The sequence below is a fragment of the Zonotrichia albicollis genome, chromosome 7 (assembly GCF_047830755.1).
Source record: "Zonotrichia albicollis isolate bZonAlb1 chromosome 7, bZonAlb1.hap1, whole genome shotgun sequence".
Taxonomy (NCBI): Eukaryota; Metazoa; Chordata; class Aves; order Passeriformes; family Passerellidae; genus Zonotrichia; species Zonotrichia albicollis.
The window spans coordinates 47,334,291-47,349,892 of record NC_133825.1 but is presented as its reverse complement, the minus strand read 5'-3'; the positions used below and the strand labels follow the sequence as shown (position 1 = coordinate 47,349,892).

The window sequence follows — 15,602 nt, the reverse complement described above, 5'->3', positions numbered from 1 at the left end:
CCAGAGCCTCACCACCCTCACAGGGAGGAATTTTTTCCTAATATCTAATCCAAGCCTACTCTCTTTCAGTTTGAAGCCATTCCCTGTCCTGCTGCTTCCCAGGGCTCCTGGCTTGCACCCCTCTCTTGCTGCTGGCTGTTTTGCAATGACTAATTTTGCTTTCTTCTTTTCCTTTTCAGTTGCCAGGGAGGAAAAGGCAAAGTCACTGCCAGCACCATTTCCTTCGAGCTAAAGATGTTGAGACAAAGCACCTCTGCCCCTGCCCTGTCCTTTCAGCCCTTCTGCTGCTGCTGTGCCCAGGACTCCCTCCCCTGCCACTCCTGTTCCCTAAGAGCACGGGGGCAATAAACCTTTTACCCAGGTAGTTGCTGTGGAATTTTCCTTAATTCCTTATTCCTTTTCTTGTGAGTGCTTGCCTGCAGTTGAGGCTCAACCCAAGCACGTAGATCTGGGCATGAGCTTGGATTTGAGGCTCTCCCTGGAGATTTGGGGGTGTTTGGACGAGTGGTTTGGGGCTTGGAGTGCAGGGGACCCTCTGCCTTGTGTGACTTTGGTGTCGGGCTGAGGCAGTGCCATGCACGTGGAGCAGGGGATGGGGTGAAATAACAGAGTTTTGTTTTCTTGTTCATTCCTTTATGGCTGTGGGCAGGACCCTGGTGTGGCTGTGGTTCCTGGTTGTGAGGGTTATCTCAGGCTCCATCTGTGGTGGCTGCACGTGGCAGTTTTGGTTGCTAACGTGTCCCCATGGGATGGGTGCTGTCCCGGGAGGCCTCGAGCTCCTTCTGGCTATGGATTTCCTGGCGTGGCTGTAGTTCAGGGAGAAAATGTCAATTTTTGGAAGGTTCTAAGTGATCATTTTGTTTGGCTTCACATGAGGGTTCTGCAGTCTTAAAGGTTTTATCCATCCAGGCTCCATCCAGGATGCCCTGGCAGGGCAGCTGAGCTCTGGGCTGTGCAGGTGAGAGCCTGTGTCCCTGTGCAGGTGAGCTCTGGGCTGTGCAGGTGAGAGCCTGTGTCCCTGTGCAGGTGAGCTCTGGGCTGTGCAGGTGAGAGCCTGTGTCCCTGTGCAGGTGGGAGCCTGTGTCCCTGCGTGAAGCTGTTCCTCACAGGCACTGAGGTGATGGTGGTTCCTGAGGCTGTGCAGACCCTTGGAGGACCTCACCTCACACACTGCTCCCCCTTTGCTGTTACATGCAGGCAAGTCCTTTACTTGCTAATTAAAGCGTGTCCTTGCCTTGATAGCCCTGGAGAAGCCTAGCCTGGGTGCAAGCAGGAGGCAGGGGAAGGCATTTCCTTGCTCCTTTGTCTCTGAGTGCCTGGAGCATGGGGCAGCAGGAGGTTTTGCCAGGCAGGAGTGGAGCACTGTGAGAGAGCTGTGATGTCCTGGATGTCCTGTTTGTCCTTCCAGCACCCTGTGGAGCAGGAGGGACAGACTGCAGGCTCTGGGCAGGGCTGCAGCCTTTCTCCTCCCTAGGCTGGGCATCCTGGGGCAGTCTCTGCTCCTGACAGGGTCCCAGGGGACCATCCTGAAGATGGATTTCCATCTGTGGAAATTCCATCCTTTGAAAGCCACGTGTGCTGGCTCGTGATCCTGTTTGCTCAGGACTAGTCCATGGGGCATTTCCAGAGTGTAAAGATTTCTTCTCGGGCCCTGAATGGCATCTTTCACATTTATTGGAGGTTTTCACCCCATAAATAAACTCAATAATTATCTCTAATGGCATAGGCTCAAGCAAGGGGAACAAACTGCCCAGAGCTGAGCCCGCTCAGCCCTGTTGCAGAAGACAAATTATTGCCTGAGTGAGGAAATAAACCCAGACTGAGCTACATGCAAATGATAGACTTCATGGATTTTTTCCAAATTCATAAGACAATAAATCAAGAAATTAAAGATGTACTCCTTGGCATTGTCCAAACCCCTGAGGGTGAGACAGGCTGTGCCATGAGGAGATTCAGTGTTGCCCAAATCACTTCTAAGAAATGGAAGGATGGGGAGAGAGGCATGATTTTTATTTTGGGTGAATATTGCCACGTTAGGCTTGCAGAAAGCCTTAAACCCCACAATTTTCAATTCCAGTCACCAGTTTTGGCTCTTTGCCCCAAATTCTTTGTAGCCTCCTGTAGGGTTTGGGAGGGGATGACCAGTCTGGTCTGACTGCACAGAGAAATCAAGGTGTGCACAGAGGAGGGAATTTCTGTGTCACTGGTGAGAGTGGGATGGTGCTGGAGCCCTGGAATCGTGCTCAGAGTTTGGCCCAGAGGGATTATGTAGAAATAGATTTGTAGAAAATTTTAAAAATTCAACACAAATTTTACATAGTGTATATTTGTATGTAAACTTTGAGATAAGAAATGTTGACTTAGAGATACTGTAGAACAGGACAGACATTAAGAGAAAAATTGAAAACAAGTTTCAAAGGATGGCTTCGTGGGTAATATTATATACTTTAGAGAAATAGAACTATAAAAGATGTATTGTAGTAGGATTTACACTTATTTGTAGTAGGAATACATTTATAGCGTACTGTAATTAGAAAACAGCTTCTGATTGTGATGGCATGAATTATAACATCTGTATTGTCTCACTCTTCTCATGAGACTGAAATAGGAATAAAATTTTTTAAAACACCTCTCAGTTGCCCATCTCTGGGTCAGAAAAGAGCAGAAAATCCAACAGGATTAGCTTTGGTTCTTCAGACATGTGGGTCTAACCTGCATTGAATAAACTCCAGAAATCCCAGAGGTTCCTTCCTCAGCCCTTTTCTTCCAGCACAGCACAGGGAATGGTGCTGGGGCAGGGCTGGGGAGTGGGGTCCTGCTTGGGTCATGGCTTCCTCACTTTGATCAGCATTAAAAATTCAGCAGGGGCAGGTGATTTATATTCTGAGAGAATTCTCACCGTTCTGCTTGTGAGGTGTATCAGTATGCAAACCACAGCTCCAGCTCCTTGTTCCCTGTGCCCTTTCCACTGTAAATAGGTTTTATGTCAGTGTGTGTGGCTGGAGATGGATTATTGAGCTGGACAGGGGTTGAATGTGTTCTGTGCAGAGGGGTGGTGATCCCACAGCAAGTGGAAATCCGTGTGGTGCTGATCCTCAGTCTCTACAAGGAGCATTCTGGGGGTCAGACCGTGGAGTCATGGAGTTGGTAGGGTTGGAAAACACCTCTGAGATTATGGATTTGGTAGGGTTGGAAAACACCTCTGAGATTATGGATTTGGTAGGGTTGGAAAACACTTCTGAGATTATGGAATTGGTAGGGTTGGAAAACACTTCTGAGATCATGGAGTTGGTAGGGTTGGAAAACACCTCTGAGATCACAGAGCCCAGCTGTTTCCCCAGCACAGGCAAGGCCACCACTAACCCATGTCCCCAAGTGCCACATCCCCAGGGCTTTTAAATCCCCCCAGGGATGGGCACTCCAGGCTTGGTAACCCTTCCTGTGGGGAAGTTTTCCATCATTTACATGGGGGTGTGACACTGGTCACTGCTCAGGCTCCCTCCAGCTGTGGCAGAGATCTGGCAGACACTTTGCTGAATCCTGAGGTGTTTTCCATACAGCTCAGTGCAGCAGGTGAGCAGGGCATGGCTCTGAGTGGTGCCTGGAGCCTGCTGTGTTACCAGTCATGTGTGAGACCTCCCTGCAGGGAAGGGCTGTTTATCCCCCATGAGCAGCTCTAAGGCTGTGCTTGTGCCTTGTAAGGAGCATGTTTGTTCCCCAGAATTTATCTTTCAAGCCTGTGGATGAGAGTTGGATCATTTCACTTAATTTTTTTCCAAGGCAAACACTCCATAGGTGTGATACTGTCTAGAAAGCAGCTCTGAGAGAAACCTCTTCCCACCTCTGCCACTGCAAAGATCACATGAGCCTTCTGCTTGGTCTGTGTTTTCAACCATGTAGAAAGCAGGGTTTGCTAAAATGTGGGGATTTCTGTGCCCTAGAGTTTCTTGGGGGCTTTTCATAAAGCTCAGGAGATTTTGTCAATCCTAGTGGCCGTGGCTCGAGTCTAAACTTAACCTTGACATCATGATGAAGATAGTTCCTTTATCTGATTGCAAATGAGGAAATACATTTCTTAAAGTAATTAATGGTCCCTGCAGAGCATCTTTTTATTACCATGTGTGTGTGTGTGTGAAAGCATGCAGTCTATAAATACCCAGTGGTTTCCTCCTCAGCATCAATAGGGTCCATCCTGGCCCTGCAGCTTGTGTCCCATGGCACTTGTTTGCATGGAGAGGATGTGACAGGGCAGGGCCGTGCGTCAGGAGCCCTGGGAGGCAGGATGGGGAGCCAGAGATCACATTTCACTGGAAAGTTTCCCTTTTTACTGCAGTTTCTCCATGGGGATGGCTCCAAAACCCAGCCAAGCAGGGGTTGAAGTTGCTGATACCTGCAAGTGCCTCAGCCCCAATGCTGAGGGTGGTGGTGGCTGCCAGCTTGGCAGCACTTTGCTGTGTTGCCTGTCATTAGGGCTGTGTTAATTGCAGGGAGGTGTGATGGTGTGTGCTGCATGCTGGCCAAGGCAGGGAGCCTCTGCCTGTACTTGCTGCTGCTCCTGCCTGGGTGTGTACCCGAGTCTGCTGCTGCAGCATTAACCATCACCTCAGGGAAGGGCAATTATTCCTGAAGAAATCATACCTGGTGAAGGTGCTTGGCTGCTTTCATGCTGCTCTGAACCCTTGTTTGATCTTTGTGCCAATGGTGCCCCAGTGTCCTCCCAGCACAGAGTTTGTCACTGCAGCCAGCACTCCTGGCTGAGGTTGTCATAGATAAAAATCACAGAGTCACACAATAATGTGTTCAGAATGCACCTTAAAGCCCATCTCATCCCACCCCCTGTCAGGGACACCTCCCACTGTCCCAGTTGGCTCCAAGCCCTGTCCAACCTGGCCTTGACACCTCCAGGGATCCAGGGGCACCCTGTGCCAGGGCCTGCCCACCCTCACAGCCAAGAATCCCTTCCCAGTATCCCATCCAACCCTGCTCACAAATCATGTGTCATTTTGACACTCTGAAATGTTTACTTTTCTATCTGACAGTTTTCACTTGGTCACTGGGCTGCCCAGAGGTTTATGATGACATTACCAATAAACTGTAAATTATGATTCCATTGATAGCCCACAGAAAGCTGGAGACTGGACCAGGCACCCTTGAGAACAGTAAATCTTCAGAAAATGTATTGATTCCCAATCTTGGCTTTGCACTCTGCATGAACTTTGTCCTCATAAAATAATAGAAGGTGATTTTTCTTTACCAGCCAGCTGGCCTTTAAACGAGCTACTCTTAACACCACTGCAAGCTCTAATCCAAGTAAACATGGACAGGATGATTCAGGAGCTGGGAAGAGCAGCCATATCAGTTCAGCATAAGGGTTAATACCTAGTGGAATATTTTCATCTATCATCCTTAAACATCACAATTGGCTTTGACTGGATGGTACCAGATCAGTGTTTTGTGCTCTTTGGATTGTGCAAATGGTGAGTTTGGTTGTTTGCATTAATGAGCAAAGCAGCAAAATAGAGAAACAGGATTAGGGGAGTGATTTGGGGAAAACGCTGATTTCAGTAATCAGATTTCAGATGCAATCTGTCTGCTTTACAAGGGAGTAAATCTGCTGGGGAGGATGCCAGCAGGGCTCGTGGTCAGAGCTGGCTTGCAGTTTTCATTTCGAGAGCCTCCTTGTTGTCCAACTTTCCTAAAGCTACCTAAGAAATAGTTGGAGATCAAGAGGCATGGTGTGGCCCTTAGGGATTCAGGGCAAGGAGCTGTCCCTCCTTCTTGCAGGAAACTCTTTGCCTCGTGTTTCTCCCTAAAGGACTCTCCATAGATTGGGAATCATGGAGTGACTGGTGGGATAGGGGCATCCAGGGGATTTCACAGCCATAATGATGCTGGAGAGGCTTTTTCTGTTGGACATCTGCTCCCAGCTGGTCTGGGGGCAAAGGGTTTCTGTGGGATCAACCCTGGAGCTCTAATGAGCTCTTCTTTCAATCTTTTGTATCTTCAGTATGGGGGATGCCAGTCCCCTCTTCAAATGGAGAATTCAGAGGAAATTTTATTAATTTGACTGCAATTCAGAGGAAACTTTATTAATTTGGCTGCAATACTTGTGTCCCTGTGTAGACCTTGTGTACCTTGTGGGCTTCCAGCAGCTCCTGTGAGTGCCCCATCCTGTGCTGGTGGGGAGCAGGGGGACATCCACAATTCTTAAGATCCTAAAATAAGCACACCCCTCAAGCAGCCACTATCAGGGTGTTTTTTGGGCAGTGCTTGCCCCTTTCCCAGTGCATCCACCCCCCTAAAGCTGTTCCTGTCTCTCTCTTTGTGCAGGGAGCTTTCCCCACCCCGAGGCCGTCCCTGCGCATCCCCGAGGAGCTGGCAGGGCCCAGCCTCTCCTGGGGGATCATGGAGTAACAGAGGAGCTTTGCCAGCCCCAGCTGCCAGCACCCTTTGCCTGGACCCTGATGGAGGCAGGACTGCATTACCATGGTGATGATCTTAACCAAAACTCGGGAAAACAAAGGTGCTGACTCCGTAACATGCAGGACTGAGCTGGTAAGCTTTGTGAAATCTCTGCTCAGAACTCTTTCACTGCCAAGAACTGTGCTGTAGCTTTGTAATAAAGCTTTTCTTTCCTGCAGGGATGGGTCTTTAGGTGGTTTGTAGTGCTGATTTCTACAAAGCTGCATTAATATCCAAGGAGCAGGTGATTAGTAAATGATTGGAGTGTTGTGGCTTTTGCATATGTGGATTTCAGTAAGCACCAAAGAGGATAAACAGCACAAAAAAATGAAATCAGTGCTGTGAATAACACAGGTGAGAAGTTGCTTCACCGACAGAGAACAGATGCTGATCATTAATAGGAGGATGAGCAAGTGGGAAGCAGGATTAAGTGGGAGATGGTGAAGGGCAGTGCTGTGGTACTTAATTTCTCTGGGAGCCTGGAGAGGTGCAAATCCACCATGCTGAAAGAGCAGGCAACAACAAATAAAACAAATGAGGGGTGGCAAACAAACTGAAGGATGCTGTGAGGGCTGAGTGTATCTGTAGTAGGGGAAAATAAGGGGCAACAGGGCTGGAGGCAGGGTCAGAGCAAACGAGGAGGTGCAGGGTGATGGAGAGCCATCAGAGCAAGGCTGGTTGTGGCCATTTGCCCCTCTGTTCTCCTGGAGAGATGGGCATGGTCTGAGGAGAAACTGGCCCAAAGGCTCTTAGAGTCTCAGATAAGGGTGTGCAGGAAGCATCTGGCAGGATGAGCCATAAATGGGCATTCTGAACATTAAAGAAATAGAAATGCCTGAGTTTGCTGAGGATGACAGGCTGTCCAGCTGGGCTCCCCAGGCAGAGAGCACACTGTGCTGGGGTGAAGGCAGGCTGCCCTGGCAGGGAAAGGCAGAGGAGAAGGTGAGCAAGCCAGAGGCAGTGGAGAATACTGCCTTAAAAGGGTGAAATCTGGGAAGGGTACTGATACATTAAAAAATACCTTTGCTGTAGTGTCAGCTCCTGCTGCTCAGGGTGGGAAGGGGAAGCCTGAACTTTCAATGCCATCTGTGCCCTGGGCAGTGTGTGGGGCAGGTGAAGGGGAGCTGCCTCCAGAGAGGCAGGTGAGGGTAATTTCTTGTACTCCTCAGAGAAGGGCTGGGTGCTCAGGGTGTCTGGTATTAGAGATGCAGAGCTGTAACACAAAACTTTGCCCTCGTGTGTTTGCCCAGTGCTTCCTGAGCTCTGGGGCTGGGTCAGGAGTGCAGGGACAGTCCTGGGTACACAAGGGGAATTGCTGGGTTGCCTGGATTGTTAAATTGGAATTTAACTGGATTGTTTCCTGGATTGTTAAATTGGGGCAGACAATCGCAAGAAGGCTGATCCACTGAAGAAAGCAAGAGTTTTTCTGTTGACTTCATGGGGAAGGCCAAAAAGTGAAAGCCAAAGGAAATAAATGTCTGAGCGCTGGGGCAGTGTCTGCTGCTGACAGCCAGTGGGCTCCTTTGGTTCAGCTCCCAATTTGGTATGAAAATTCTTACAAAATGGTAATTATACTCAATATGGGACATATGTCAGGCTCCTCTCCCTCCTGCCTTGCAGGCAGTGCCTGCTCTCTGGGGCTGGCACACAGATGTGCACTGGCACAGCCCTGCCTTCTCTGGGGCTTGTCCCACTTCCATCTCTGCTCCACTTTGGCTGCTCCTTGGAGACAGCTGCCTGTGCTCTCTGCCTCCTGATTAATTCTGCTGATGGGTCATAAGGTGGGGCTTGACAGATGGAGATATCCTCACTTCACCCAGAAGAGTGGCACATGCCCCAGAGGTGATTGACCCTTATTTACCTTCTCCACATCCTCACCCTGTATTGTTTCATGCCTCCCTACCCCTCTACACTCAGTATTTCCAGCATTCTGTATAGGAAGTGGGAGCCTTTATTGGATTGCTCAGGTGCCATCATGTAGTACATTACTATAATAATAATAATAATAATAATAATAATAATAATAATAATAATAATAATAATAATAATTATTATTATTATTATTATTATTATTACTACTATTATTATCTCCAGTCCTCATGATGCACTGGAGATTCTGGCACAGAGAAATGTTGGCTGCTCCGTCCCTAAAATTGTCCTAAAATTGGATGGGGCTTGGAGCAACCTGGACACATGGAAGGTTCCCTTTCCAGGTAGAACTGGATGTCTTTAAGTCCTTTCCAACCCAAACCATTGTGAGATTCCATATTTATGTGAGCAGGCAACGTGTGAAACGTGGATCAGGAGGGAAGGTGTGAGTGCAGTGGCCTAATGCCAGATAAAACACAATTATGGCAGTGCAGATGGACGTGGGGGCTGTGCTGGTGCTTCCCTCAGATGATGTAAAGCCCCAGTCAGATGGGATGGTGTTGCCAGGATAGACACTTCAGAAGCCAGAATGTGGATATTTTTAGGGATAATAAAAGAACAATTAGTATGAAAGTGTGTTTTTGCAGGCATAGCTGGAATGGCATGCAGCTGTGGGTAACATATTGATTTATTACATGTGAACCCATCCATGCTCATTTTTAGAAGTCTGATGGTGCTTCTTACGCTGTCAAGAGGAAAATTCTTGGGGAAAAAAAAAAAAAAAAGAGTGTGAAAAGCAACCAGGATTATGTTGTACCCATGCAGTGGCATTTCCCCCTATTTTTAGTGCAAATCAGCACAATCTGAGTGCAGACTCCCCAGAAGTGCTGAGGTGAGGATACCTTGCCTTAGAAACACATTAAATGCTTGAAAAAGCTAAATAGCTGCTTTGTACCTTAATGGGCTTGGATGAGGCTCAAGATACCACTTTTGCTCCTTTCTTGCCCAATCCAGGATTCCCACTGAATTACAGCTCCCATTTTAGTTCCTCCAGAGTTTTGGGACCTCACTGCAGCTCTTTCCTGAGGCAAGGGCTGGCTGCAGGACCCTTGATCTGCAAGCTGAGGCCTTGAAAAGGTCTCTGCACAGAGTTTCATTAAAGTTGATTTCCTTGAGGAAAGGTGGCTGTGTCTGTGCCCTGGTCCCTGCTGGAACAGGGCCATGGAAGGCTTTGCCCAGGCTCTAGGATGGTGTTTGGTGCCCAGGTTGGGTCTGTGAGCAGTGAATAGTTTTTCTGGTTGTTTGCAGCACACTCCAAAGATGAGTCAAGGACCTACCCTGTTCTCCTGTGGCGTGATGGGTAAGTACAGGAACTTCTCTCTGTGTTTCCTCTGCTCCTGCTTCCTCACAGTGGTGGGTGGGAAAGATGTCCTGACTTTTGGATGCCTCCTAAACCACTCCCCTGCAGCCCACCCCACCACACCTGTGCCCCTTTCCTCCCCAGAGGTGCTTTTTGTGCCCTGCTGCCATTTTTGCATGAATTGTTTATCTCCTTTCCCCTCTCCTTTGCTACATCTGCTTATTTTTAGAGCTACTCTTACAGCTGAGATTATAAACATTTGGGGTCTGAGGTTGTGTTTGAGTATCCAGCCCAAGACTGTAGCTCTTGACTGTTTGCATGATGCAAGCAATAAATAACAGCATTATGAGATGTTTTACCACCTGGCACAAAGTGGTTGGACAGGCCTCAAACAATAAGGAAGATGTCTCATTTTTGCTGTTGACAGGAACCATGCTATAACATGTTTGACACCTTTTATGTGAGAGCTTGCTGTCAGTTTTTATGCTGAACAACCACCAAATGGAGGGAGGATTGGTGCCTTGGCTGATGATGCTGAAACACTGATAGTGCCAGAGGATGTGCTGCTGCGCTCTTCTCTTTGGCCTTCCTAGCAGGGAGCCAACCACTGGGCCAGGCCTCAAAACCCAATTAAAATTGTAGGTCAAGTTTGAGCCAAGCTCCTTGCTGTGAGAGCCAGTCCTCCACAGACAAAGAGGCTGCCCCTGTTGTTCATGGACACAGCTCTCATTAGTGTTAATGAGAGCACATGCACTGACAGGAGATGTCCCCCAAGCTCTCTGATAGCTCCAGCCATTGACAGTCTGGGGAGATGGACAGCATTTGTGGGGTTTTTGAGATGAAAATCAAAGTCAAGAAGGGACAGAGACAGCCCCTTCCCTCTGCCCTGCCTCTCAAACACGAGTGAGGAACAAAGAACCCAAATCAGATGGTTTTGTCTTGCACTGTGGCACTGGCAGGCTCTTCAGCAGATACAGAGTCCCTGCCTAATTGAGGAGCAGCCCGTCTTTAAGGGCTTTTACAGAGCCTTCTGCCAAATTATCCTCCTTCTGAGGGAACTGAATGTCACCTCCTTGACCTCAGCTTGCCCTGCTGTGGTTCCTGTCATGCCCAGTCAAGAGGAGCCTGTCCTTCCCTCCTGTGAGGGCATTGCTTGGCTTGGGTTTCATTTTAGTTATTTTCCCTGAGAGTTCTTGTCCACAAATGCAGGCCACAATCACAGACTAACCCAGGATGAAAACTCGATTGACTTTTTAAATAAGTTACTATCAAAATGCAAAACTTGGGGAATATTTTAGTCCAAAGGGCTAAGTCCCTGTTGGTGGAAAGAACTGAGATAAATAAACACAGTAAAATTTGGACTGGTAGCACAGACAGCATGAGGCAAAGACTCACAGTGCTACCTGTGTGGGAGGTTTGGAGGGAAGTTGGCTGATTTTTCTTGGGTTTTATGTAAAAGATAATCTTAGAAAATAATCTTTCTGATACCTTTGGGGTGAGGGCAGCTTTGGGCAGAAAGGCAGTTTATTTCAGGACCCTATGGCCATGGGGCAGCAGAGCAGAGGGAAGGTCAGCCCCTGCCAGGGAGAGCATCATCCAAACCCTGGAGCTTCTCTTGTAAGGTACCAAACACTGCAAGAATCTGAAAATGGATTATAGATTGTAGCCAAACTCAGTGTATTGAGTAAACACTCTTAAAGACTTGATATATTGGATGATGCATGGTTAGGTCCCATTCTCAGGGTGACCTAAATAATCTTTTGGCTTTTAGATTTGTGAGAAATATTTCTGCCAGTGAAATGATAATATTACTAAAAAGGTTGGGGTTTATCTCTATATAGCCCTTTGCCTGTAGGAAGATTAAAGGTGAAATACCTAAAACTATAAATTCAACAGCTACTGCTTTCTCTTCTCCTTGATGGGTCCTTGAAACACCCAGGAGTATAAGAATTGTCCTGTTGATGGATAGTTTGCTGGTTTGGTTTTATTCTCTTCCTTTTTTTTCCTTTTCCTTCCCCAGCAGTCTCCATGGCAGGTCCCCAGGGAAAATATCTGTGCTAGAAAAAGGTGGCATATTGGAAAATTGTGGAATTAGGGTGGTGAGGGCCTGGCACAGGCTGCTCAGAGCAGCTGTGGATATCCTATCCCTGGAAATGTTCAAAATCAGGTTGGATGGCGCTTGGAGCAACCTGGGATAGTAGAAGGTCCCTGGCCATGCCTTTTGCTATCCCAGCCAAAGACACAAAAATTCCAATACAGGAAATCAAAAGTAACAGAACCCCAGAATGGTTTGAGTTGGAAGGGACACTAAAGATGATTTCACTCCACCTCTGGCCATGGCAGGGACACCTTCCACTGCCCCAGGTTGCTCCAAGCCCTGTCCAACCTGACCCAGTGAGAGAAGCTCAGTAGGTGTGTGCTGACAGCTGAGATCTCCTGTTTTCTGTGTAAGCAAGAAATTATCTCTGAGGGAAGCTGCAGGCAGGCTTTTATTGAGGCAGTGACAAGGTGCTTGCACATGCAGCATCCCATGATTGTAAAAGGCAGGAGGAGGAGGAGGAGGATGGCTCTGAGCCACTGGGACAGATCCTGCACTCTGGGAAGTGCTCTTTTCAAAGCAGCCATCATTTCCATTTTCCCTTGGAGGGCTCTCAGAGTTTGCCCTCCTAGGTGCTGCAGCAGAGCAGGGTGAGGGATGGGGCACTCAGGTCAGTTTGTCTGTCCTTTGGCACTCTCACATCACTCCTCCACCACGTTTGGCAGCATCATTGCTCTGAGCCTGCCAGGGCAGGGCTGCAGTCTTGGGCTCACTGTTGCACAGCTCTTTCTTGGAAATGGCTTTTCACCATCCTTGGGTGACAGAGGAGAGCCAAGAAACCAGGAGAAAAGCCAGCTCATGGAATCATGAAGGTTGGAAAAGACCTCTAAGAACATCAAGTGCAACCTTGAACCCCTTCATGGGGGTGATGGCCCTTGAATGCATCCTGAAAGCACCTGCCAGGCTTGCATGCCTCCTCTTTCTGGAACTTGGAGGCCATCAGTGAGGAGCATCTTGGTGCACATTCAAACACAGTCACCCTGCAGGGAGAAAAAGCTGCTGGGGGTGTTCTGGTGAGGTGTATCTGGAGCAGGGACACCTCTCCAGAGGATCCTGCTGAAGAGCTGGGCAGGTTTCACTGTCAAGGTTGGGATTTCCCTCCCCCATGCAGGCTGTTGGCACAAGGAGCCCACAGGTGTGTTTAATCTCCAGAGCAGATTTTGGGGCTGTTGTTTTTATTTCCCATTGAAGCACAGCTCTGTCCATCATATTTTGATCTTGTTTCTGCACTAGGAAAGCTCCCTGGCACTGCCATCAGCTAATTACAACCATTAAATATGTCCCACACTTAGAAATTATCTCCTGAACATAAACAGGGGGCAGTGGAAAATGCAGGCTGCCTTTTCCCCTGTGCACAGGAACTGTGAGACCAAAATTCCACTTGAACAACACGGAAAAAAAGGGAATTGGATGTGCACCTGTGCCCAGACAAATGTTTGGGTTAGGTTCCAAACAAAATCTATCTGCCAAAAAGGATAAGAAAAATTGATTGAAACCTCTAATTGCTTTACAAGTTGCCATAATAAATTATGTATTAATGTAAATTATTTCATGGGAAAAGAACGTAGAGGAAACTTGAGCAGAAGGATCATGCATTATGTATAAAAAGGAACTGTAAAAATATTATAGCAGCACATTTGTGTCGCTGTAGTTAAAGTTGTGTCAGCATTTTGGTTTTACACCCTTCTCTGTGGTTATGGGTGGCCAGTAAAATTTACTCTGTGTCACCAGAGGGGCACAGCAGTCACTTAAAAAGCTCAGGGCCATCACTGAGCTGTCTGATGTTTCTGTGGGTGCTCCTGCAGCTCCTGGAGCTCAGCCTTTGGAAACCTGGCTGTGGTGCTCTGAGGGTGGATCCTGTTCTCTGTGGGGCAGTGCAGAGCTCTCAAGGATGGAGAAAAACACCCAAGTCCCCAGTTTTGGGCTGTGACTCCAGTCCATGAGCACCACAAGGGTTTGTTTGATGTCGGGAAGGTTTTGTGAGAGAGCAGCTGGGTTTTTTTGAGATACCAATGTTTATTTTTGCAGTTTTAACTCAAAATCCAGAAGTAAGATGCTGTTTCATCCAGGGACACCAACAGCCAAGAAGGACCTGTTTAAGCAGGGCAAGAGCCCCTCAGGCTGCACTTATAGCATGCTCTGGTTGTCCCTTTGTTCTCCAACAGGCAAAGGAGAGTTTTCCAGCCAGGCAGCTCACTTGCAGACCAAGGGCTCTCGTGGTGGGTTTTATCCTGGAACAAATTGCTGCCTCAGGGTAAACCAGGCTGAGGTTTGTAGTTTAAAGAAAATTAATACATGTTTAACTGCAGCAGAATTAATGTCTCCAGTGCAATTATCGTTATCAACGTGTGCAGGATGGGACTTTTAGTCTTTAAAAACTGAGCAGAAAACCAGCTGCTTTTCCTCACTAAGGCTTTCCAGAGCTCTTTAATTATACCCTCGGCCTTTAGACTACTCAATTTTCAATTTTTTTCACGACAACCTGCTTTCTACTTGCACTGAAAACCCATTTTCTGGGCTATGTGGCATTTTGGGACTGGTCAGTGATGGCTGGGGACTCGGAGGGGCCAGGGTGTGCCAGCTCACATTGTGCAAGGGGAAAAGCAAATAACCCCAAGCTGGGGCTGGGGATAGTGGTGCTTGTACCATTTTCTTTGCCAGGTTTGGAAGATTTATAGCTGTTTGTGCTGAAGCAGGGGTGAAAGAGGAAGGTGTCCCATATCCTCCTCACCAAGGCCTTTTGTACAGTCTCCGGCCAGAGGATCGTGGCAGCTTGCCATGAAAAATCGGCTTCTATTTCTGTTTCTTTTGTCTGCTGACCTGACCCAAGAAATCTCTCTGCTGGCAGCATAGTACAGAGGAAAAATAATAAAGATCTAAACATAGATGGAGTTGTCTAGAGCAGGTTTCTCACTTTTCATTGTGTTTATTAAAATGAGGAGAGCAACAGTTGAAATGCCGTGTGGTTCCTGCGGGCAGAGCCAGGCTGTTTGTGGCTGGAGCTGTTATGGCAGCAGCTGGAGAAGGGAGAAATGGGAAAATCGGCCAAGAGTGGTGCAAGGGGCCCCAAATCTGACCTCCTGACTTGAAACCTTAGTCAGAAGTGTTCTGCACCGTTGCATCTTCCCTACCAGGCTGGTACCTGCAGCTGCGGGCTGGGCATGGCTTTTGATTCATCCTTCAGTTGCCTGAGTGGAAATACCCAAAAAGCCCCCAAAACATTGCCTGGTTTAGATACAATCATGTGAAACTTGGCAGCGAGGGTTCTCCAGCACGGCTGGGCTCTGTGTGCAGCAGCCAACGACAAAAACACACTGGGGAGAGGCTGTTGGCTGATGACTTTTTTCCACTGCAGCAGCTGGCGGGGTTGTCCTGCCATGGTTTTCCTGCTGAGTGTTGAAGGTGTATCTGCAGAGAGCCCCGTCCTTTGCAGGGCAGCCCAGCCCTGAGGGTGCTTTGCTTTCTTCTTTTGCTGTCAGTGGGATGTGTGTGGGAATGAGATCATCCTCCGTAAACCTTTCTTCCGCTGTGGCTGTCCATGGGAAGATGGGGAAGGGTCTGGAGCACAAGTCTGATAAAAACAGCTGAGGGAAATGAGAGGGCTCAGCCTGGAGAAAAGGAGGCTCTGGGGGCACCTTCTCACTGTCCACAACTCCCTGACAGGAGGGTGCAGCCAGGTGGGGATTCCTTCCAGGTAAAAAAGTAATAAAACAAGAGGAAACTGCCTGAAGTTGCACCAAGGGAGGTTTAGATTGGATTTTAGGGAAAGGGCTGTCCAGGCCTAGGCAGTGGTGGAGTTCCCATCCCTGGAGG

The 15,602-nt window shown here is 48.1% G+C and overlaps 1 protein-coding gene across 2 annotated transcripts in view; it reads left to right on the top strand.

The window, feature by feature from the left end:
* Nucleotides 1-15,602, top strand: part of FAM53B (family with sequence similarity 53 member B) — a 45,746-nt gene that overhangs the window by 11,202 nt on the left and 18,942 nt on the right. The window contains exons 2-4 of one of the 2 annotated variants that reach the window (XM_005490878.4): nt 180-361; nt 6,331-6,555; nt 9,640-9,691. In XM_005490878.4, the coding sequence (XP_005490935.3) occupies nt 6,487-6,555; nt 9,640-9,691 (121 nt within the window). In that variant the 5' untranslated portion in view covers nt 180-361; nt 6,331-6,486. The remainder of the gene's footprint in view (nt 1-179; nt 362-6,330; nt 6,556-9,639; nt 9,692-15,602) is intronic. The other variant, XM_074545370.1, reaches the window with a different exon arrangement.